General features: G+C 40.9%; 1 protein-coding gene across 1 annotated transcript in view; it reads left to right on the forward strand.

Annotated features, from left to right (window-relative positions):
• Positions 1-7,239, forward strand: part of LOC119411060 (succinate dehydrogenase [ubiquinone] cytochrome b small subunit B, mitochondrial) — a 10,893-nt gene extending 3,654 nt beyond the window's left edge. The window contains exons 2-3 of the mRNA XM_037677981.1: positions 1,837-1,947; positions 7,088-7,239. Coding sequence (XP_037533909.1) covers positions 1,837-1,947; positions 7,088-7,239 — 263 coding nt within the window. The remainder of the gene's footprint in view (positions 1-1,836; positions 1,948-7,087) is intronic.
• The last annotated feature ends 513 nt before the right edge of the window (positions 7,240-7,752 follow it).

A 7,752-nucleotide genomic window follows, 5' to 3' on the forward strand; every position in this document is an offset into this window, starting at 1 on the left:
TGTGTTTGAAACACCATTTTCACATATTTTATATGACTGTATCTGATTTTTCTGTTGTTGTATACACTTAGCTATATTGTTAGACTTCAGAGTTTAAAATAAATAGTTACTTTGATGTCTTGTGTTCTTTATGCAGCTTTGATTTTAAATACACTGCTTTTTTTAGGTGTATTTGCTCAGAGTATCTGTATTGGCATCAATACCGCCGATACTGGCCATCATTTTAACCGGTATTGTATCGATACCAGAAAACCTGGTATCGAGCAACGCTACTGAGAAGTGGAGGACATTCATAAACAATCCTTATAAGTGGACAACCAGGAAGTTCATTCTAAAGGTCATAGGAAGTCCTTTGAACACATCGGAGACCTTTACTCATCTGCACTGCAGCACATCTGGAGAAAACTAAACGCAGCATATCCGTGAGGTAGCTGTGGCTGAGCAGTTAGAGCGGTCGTCCTCTAATGGGAGAGTTGGGGGTTCGATTCCACCAGCAGTCACATGCTGAAGTGTCCCTGGGCAAGACACTAAGCATTGCCTTTGATGTGTGTCCCATTGTTGTATGAATGTGATAAAGCTCTGATTAGTCTTAGTATAGAGCTAGTAGAGTGCTGTATGATTGTTTGTGTGGAGGTAAACAAGAGCACAGATTGTGTTGTAAAGAGATTTGAGTACCTGATAAGATAGAAAGGTGCTCTACAAGTACAGTCCATTGACCATATAACAGCAGCTGTAAGCACAGTGGTGGAGGCTGATGGTTTGGGCTCCTTGTAGTCACTTAGAGGTCCATGAAGTCTTCTTTAGACCAAAGGATTTTAGAGCCAAATGTGAGACCGTCTGTCTGAAAGCTGAAGCTCGGACCAAACTGGATCATTATGCAACAGGATAATGATCCCAACGACAGCAGCTAATTTACAACAGAGCAGCAGCTGTTTACAACAGTGCAGCAGCTGCTTTACAACAGAGCAACAGCTAATTCATAACAGAGAAGCAGCTGATTTACAACAAAGCAGCAGCTACTTTACAACAGAGCAGCAGCTAATTCACAAAAGAGCAGCAGCTAGTTTACAACAGAGTAGCAGCTAATGTACAACAGAGCAGCAGCTACTTTACAACAGAGCAGTAGCTACTTTACAACAGAGCAGCAGTTAATTTACAACAGAGCAACAGCTACTTTACAACAGAGCAGTAGCTACTTTACAACAGAGCAGCAGTTAATTTACAACAGAGCAACAGCTACTTTACAACAGAGCAGTAGCTACTTTACAACAGAGCAGCAGTTAATTCATAACAGAGCAGCAGTTAATTTACAATAGAGTAGCAGCTAATTTACAACAGAGCAGCAGCTACTTCACAAAAGAGCAGCAGCTAATTTACAACAGAGTATAACGATCCAGTCATGCAGAACGTCTTGCTGTGTTGGGCCCTTCAGAGAGAGTGCACACATGAACATGCCATTTCATGAACTAAATGCAAGGAGTGAACACAAATCGTCTTAAGCCACATGAGACAGAAATGATTATACGGAGCACCGATGATGGTCGCTTCAATTGTTTTGACAAAAACCCAACAAGATTGTACAGATTGTTAAATAATGAGGTGGACTTTGTCTTGATGAATATATGTTTGGTTAAATCCGCCCCATGACTTATTTATTGTCAGTCGTACCAACAGTTTGATCACCTGATGATCTAATCGTTGCTTTTTCCACTTCTTGTCAGAGCTGAAGTCCAAACATCTGTTCACAATGACCGTAAAGGGACATTCTGCAACATTGTTTATGTTGGTCACAGTTTACTTTAAACTAGTTTTGTTCTTTCTGCTGTCTCTCCTCAGCTCTGTTCTTCCAGAGTTCCCTGCTGGCCCGACCAGTTGTTGTCCTGCACAAAGAGCATGAACAGCGCCACCTGCTGACATCAAGAGTCCATTCATCTCAGACTCTTCATGGTTAGTCTTGAAGAAGAGAAGCGTTCAGTTCTGTTTGATTACTTCACATCTGCCAGAGGTGCAGCTGTTTCCTGCACACCACCAGACATTCAGTGCTGCTTCATCCAATCCTCACCACGGCAGAGTTTCTACTGTAACTCTTGCGCTGTGCAGGAAACCGTGTTCTGATCCACTGAGCAGGGCGGCTTGTCTCCAGCAGAGTCATGTTGGTGTCCATGTGGGGACAGGTGTGGTTCAGCTGCATATGCTTAGTTTGCAGGAAGCTCTTTTTTATTTCTGTATGAAAGTAGGTGGTAGATACTTTTAGTGGTGGTTCAGATGATGTCAGGTCAGGGGCCACGTCCTTCAAGGGTAACAACAGGAGAACCGGGCTTCTTGTTCTTAGAAGATGAACAGGGTAGACGGGTTCTTTTGTGCTGGTCAAAAAACAACATTTGGTAAAAAATGGGAATAGTTGCCTTTTCTTTTTTTGGTTGGCATTTTGTGAACTTTGTGGCATAATACTGGTTTGTTTTACAAAGTACAAAACAATCCAGATGAAAGCCATTAGCTGATTCAAAATGTGAGTTAGTACACATATAGTGCATGAGAAAATTATTTTCAAATAATTCAAAACCCATTTTCTGTTGGTAAATATGAGAAAGATTTGATTGCAATGACAGCATTTCTTAAAATCTTTTTTAGTTTTACCGTATTTTCCGCCGTACATGTCGCACCGCCCTATAAGTCGTGTCAGTCCAAATATGTCTAATAAAGTGGAAAAATACATACATAAGTCGCTTTGCCGTATAAGTCACATCTATTATGCATCACCGCTGACAACCTGGACATGTGGGCCGGTGTTGTGCCAAAAATTGATTGGCTGCCAAATGGCAGCTGCGAGAGCATGCACGGGAGGACTTTAATAAGAATTTAACAAGATTAACACTTAAAAACAATTATTTGTTTGTTCAACATTATAGTAAAGGTGTGTCTCAGTTGAACATTTACTTAATAAAAGTACTTTAATGGTCAAATCAGCTGCATCTCACCGGGGCGGCACCGTGAAATGAAGCTGATTTGACGGTTTCTCCAAGCGAGCTGGATGAAGGTGACTTATTTTGTCAAGCCGATTGTGTCATTAATAGCCACTTTTACCCATTACTTGACACAATGGCATGTCATACTCTAGTGCCATCTAGAGGCTGAAAATGGTAGTGTTCAATATTTTTTGTTTATTTATTTATTCATTTATTTATTCATTTAAAAGAAACAAAAATTCACCAAAAAGAAAATAACATTGAATGAAAAGGGTGCAGAAAGAAGAAGAAAATTCATATATCTGCCCCTTATTTAAAAAATACAAAATAACTACAAACGACAACTCAGGCTTGAACAATTCCCAAATTGAAAACAAAAAACATCAGGCATCCTTCACCTGGCACTATACATTCCCAACAAGTTTAACCTAATCATCTTTTTAAACATATAAATTGTTTTAGAAAATTTTATGGTAATTTCAAAGCAATTCCACTATCCTGTTCCCTGAATTACAACGCAGCACTCCTTCAGACTAGTACTAAATGGAGGTTATACAAACATTTCCATTCCCTTAAGGTTATAATGACTCTCTTTTTAAACAAATTTTAATTGAATATTTGGGGGTAATATTTTTTATGAGCTTTATAAATGATTTGTAAAATACTATTTTCAACCAAATCATAAACTTTTAATAATTTCAATTGATTAAATAATATATTTGTTGGGTGACCATAGCACTTCCTACTAATAATTCTTATAGCTACAAAGTCCATGCTCAATAATCCAGGTATACAATCCAACATTTTTCAGTCAAGTCATCTGGACAGTTTCTTGTTTTGTGCTGAAACGTTTCGCCTCGCCAAGCCCACCTTCTCTAGCCTGTGTGCCACCACTCCCCCTCAAACGCTGGAGAGACTTTGTCTCTCTGTTGGCCTGGGAACACCTTGGAATCTTCCCAGAAGAGCTGGAAGAGGTGGCTGTGGAAAGAGATGTCTGAACCTTCCTGCTCAAGCTGCTGCCCCGAGACCTGACTTTGGAACAAGAGGAAGATGATGCATGGATGGATGGATGGATGGATGGAGTTAATCAAGAAGTTCCTTCAGATGACCGTCACTGGCTTTTTAAGCGAGTCGAGCTGGCACCATTACAAAGATACAAGCTGAAAATAAACACCATTTCAGAAGGAAGAAGTGGGTAAAGATGATAGATGGATGGATGAACAAGATAAACATGTAGCTTTAAGCTGCACAGAGCTGCCTGCAGCTGCCGAAAGGCAGTTTGAAGCCTGGCTTCAAGCAGAGCAGGCTGGATGAAGCATGATCTGGATCAACGTGCAGCTGAAGACATTCACCACAGTGGTAACAATAAATGATGTATCACTGAGATAGAACTGTTGGAATAATGTAGGGGACACACTTGAGTCAAATGTTAAAGAACAATATCAGTGTGTCTATAAGTGCTCACTGATCACGCACAATAAATCTGGTACATATTGGATGATATTTCACTGAGATATAACTGTTGGAATAATGTAGGGGGTGCACTAGAGTCAAAAGTAAAAAAAAAAACAATACCAATGTGTCTAGAAGTGTTCACTACTTACGCACCCAAAATCTGGTTCAGATCAGATGATATATCACTAAGATATAACTTTTGAAATAATCTAGGGGGTGCACTCGAGTCAAATGTTAAATAACAACACAAATGTATATAGAAGTGCTCACTGATCACGCAGAAAAATCTGGTGCAGATCGGGTAATATATCATCGAGATATAACAGTTTGAATAATGTAGGGGGCGCACTTGAGTCAAATGTTAAACAACAATACCAATGTGTCTAGAAATGCTCACAGATGACGCACCAAAAATCTGTTGCGGATAGGATGATGTATCACTGAGATGTAACTGTTGGAATAATCTAAGGGGCACACTAGAGTCATATGTTAAACCACAATATCAATGTGTCTAAAAGTCCTCACTGATGACACACAATGAATCTGGTTCAGATGGGATGTTGTATCACTGTAGGAATAATGTAGGTGGCGCTGTGGAGGCTATTGGCTACTTATCATGGATACCTGTTCAAGGGGCGGATAATGATCGATCATAGTGATTTTGGTGCACCTCGTCTGAAATCTGTGCAATTTAGAGCCAAACGTATTGCAATGGCGTCACTTCTTAATTCGCCAAGCCGCTACGCCCACATCCTCCAGCAAAAACGGTTTGTGCTTTAAATCAAGTCAGACCATATTATCAGTCTTCTAACACGGGATCATCCTGATTAGATCAATGGTGTCAAAGAGGGAGCATTCCAAGTTAAAAAAGACTTCCTGTTTCGAAGTGGCGGGGCTTTGATGACATCAAAATATGACAACAGTGGATCGTTGGTCATCCAACAGGGATGAGTCATGCCAGGTTTTGTGCATTTCGGTCTTTCATTGTAAAAGTTATAGTGTTTGGAAATTTATGGCGTGAAGCGAAACTTTAAGTCCTGGCCACACCCCTTTAACATATACGAAAACGCAAGCTTTAGATAACTTTTATTCTCCAATGTGTTAAGGGCATATCAACCAAGTTTGAAGGCAATCCTTCAAAATTCCTAGGAAGAGTTCGTTAAAATTCGCAAGTAGAAACACCCCAAAATGACCCTTTGACCCAAAATGTCCGACTTCCTGTTGTTTTTGGACCAGGGCTCCAAGAGACTTTTTCATAGGTCCTGAGAAGATACAGGTGTTCACCAAGTTTCAGAAATATTGGTCAAAAAATGGCTTGGGGCTGAGGTTTTAAAATATTCTAGGGGGCGCTCTGGAGGCTATTGGCCACTTATCATAGCTTCCTGTTCAAGGGGTGGATAATAATCGATCATACTGATTTTGGTGCACCTCGGTTCAAAACTGTGGGATTTAGAGCCAAACGTATGGCGACGGCATTACGTTTTACTTCGCCACTCCACGCCGCCCACATGCTCCACCCAAAACTGTCAGTGGGTCCATTGACCGAAGACATGTTGGTGTAACTTGCTTTCCAACACTATCATGCTGATCAGGTAACGGGTCAGATAGGGATCGTTCAACGTAAAACTTTATACTTCCTGTTGTCAGGGGGCGTGGCTTAAGTGATGTCATGATTTGACCATTCAGTGTGCAGGGGACCGGATGTAGATCAATCACTGAAGGTTTGATGTCTCAGACAGTTTTCTTGTAGGAGCTATTAGCGTTTCTTTTTTCATGGCGAGATGTCAAATTTTGAGGTCTGGCCCCACCCCTTCATCATGCTCCGAAACGAACCATTTAGATAACTTTGCGTCCCCCATGCCTTTTGACCCAAATGGCCAAGTTTGAAACCGATTAAGCGAAATCCCTAGGAGGAGGAGTTCAAATGTGGAGGCTGTAAACCGCTAAAAAGGTGTGAAAATTGGGCCAGCATTCCAAAATGGCCACCTTTTTTGTTCATCGTACAACATTGGTGCCAGAGGGTTTTCTGTGTATCTTGGGGAATTGGACAAGCATACCAAATTTCACGTTTCTACGACCAACTAAGGTTAATGTGGAGGGTATTTTGAAAATTTCTAGGTGGCTCTCTTGATCCATTTCTGTTGCGATTTTTGCCAGCCCTTAAAATACATAATTTTTCCCCAGTCCTGATGCGTCCGCCAAATTTGGTGACTTTTGAGATATGTTAAGGCCCCCAAAATGACAATTTATTTGGCTGAAAAAATTGTAGCTTGGGCCTGAACAGAGCGATTACAATAGGCCTTTGCAGCGGCGCCGCGGCTTGGCGCGGCTTGGCTGCCAAGCTGCTCGGGCCTGATTAAATTAAAACTAGGCTTACCATTGATCCTTTGGGGACTAATAGGAAGATACAAAAGGAGAACTGGTGTTGACGTTAGTCACAGAACCAGTTTGGTGTCTGAGAGAAGTCCAGCTGTGGGTTGAACCACTGGGGTATACTGAATCAGCTCTGCTTCTGCTGGTTTCCAGTGACGGAGCAGACTGTGTCTTCTCTTTGTTGGTCATTTTGTGCACGAATGACTCATCTTTAAAGTTTATAAAAGAGAACAGATTTTTTCTGATAATGGACCAGCCATGCTGTGTTTGACCACTTTTATGTTGTTCAGCAGGTTCTGATTCTAAAGCTGCCTCACTGCACTGGACAGCAGAACGAGTGCTGAGTGTCGCGCTCCTTGCCATGGGCCCTGTAGCGTATTTTCACCCCTGTCCTGTCATGGATTACTCCCTGGCTGCTGCTCTGACTCTGCATGGACACTGGTAAGACCAGCAGGCACTTCATTGTACAGTTTAACCAGGCCTGGACGTGCAGGAGATACTTGAACCTCTCTTTGTGTTACACCATCACAAGAATGTAAACATGTTTTTTGGGTCAGTTTTAAATAGAAATGCAAATATTTTATGCTAATATCACTTATTGCATAATAACCATTATTTGATGCGTATAATAATGTAATAACACCTAATTTGTTTTTAATGCACTGATAGAAATTAACACAAGTGAAGATGTTGTCCATTATATTTTAGACACAAGATTAACTTTTGCACTTAGCACCAGAGACTCAGTGAAAGTTTTTTTAAACACATTGTTGAAGGCATAGACGTAATTCACCCTGAGCAGCTTGTTTAATGTTATGAACTTTAGAAACCAAATAAATAAGACTTTTGTTTTTCTAATCCACTCGACAACATACATAGCTCCAAAGGAAACTCCAGTGCCAGATCAGCTGAATCTAAAGTTGTCAGGATTTTGTGGACAGGAACGAACCCAGTAGTG

The sequence above is a fragment of the Nematolebias whitei genome, chromosome 6, assembly GCF_014905685.2.
Source record: "Nematolebias whitei isolate Nwh7 chromosome 6, NemWhi1, whole genome shotgun sequence".
Lineage (NCBI taxonomy): Eukaryota > Metazoa > Chordata > Actinopteri > Cyprinodontiformes > Rivulidae > Nematolebias > Nematolebias whitei.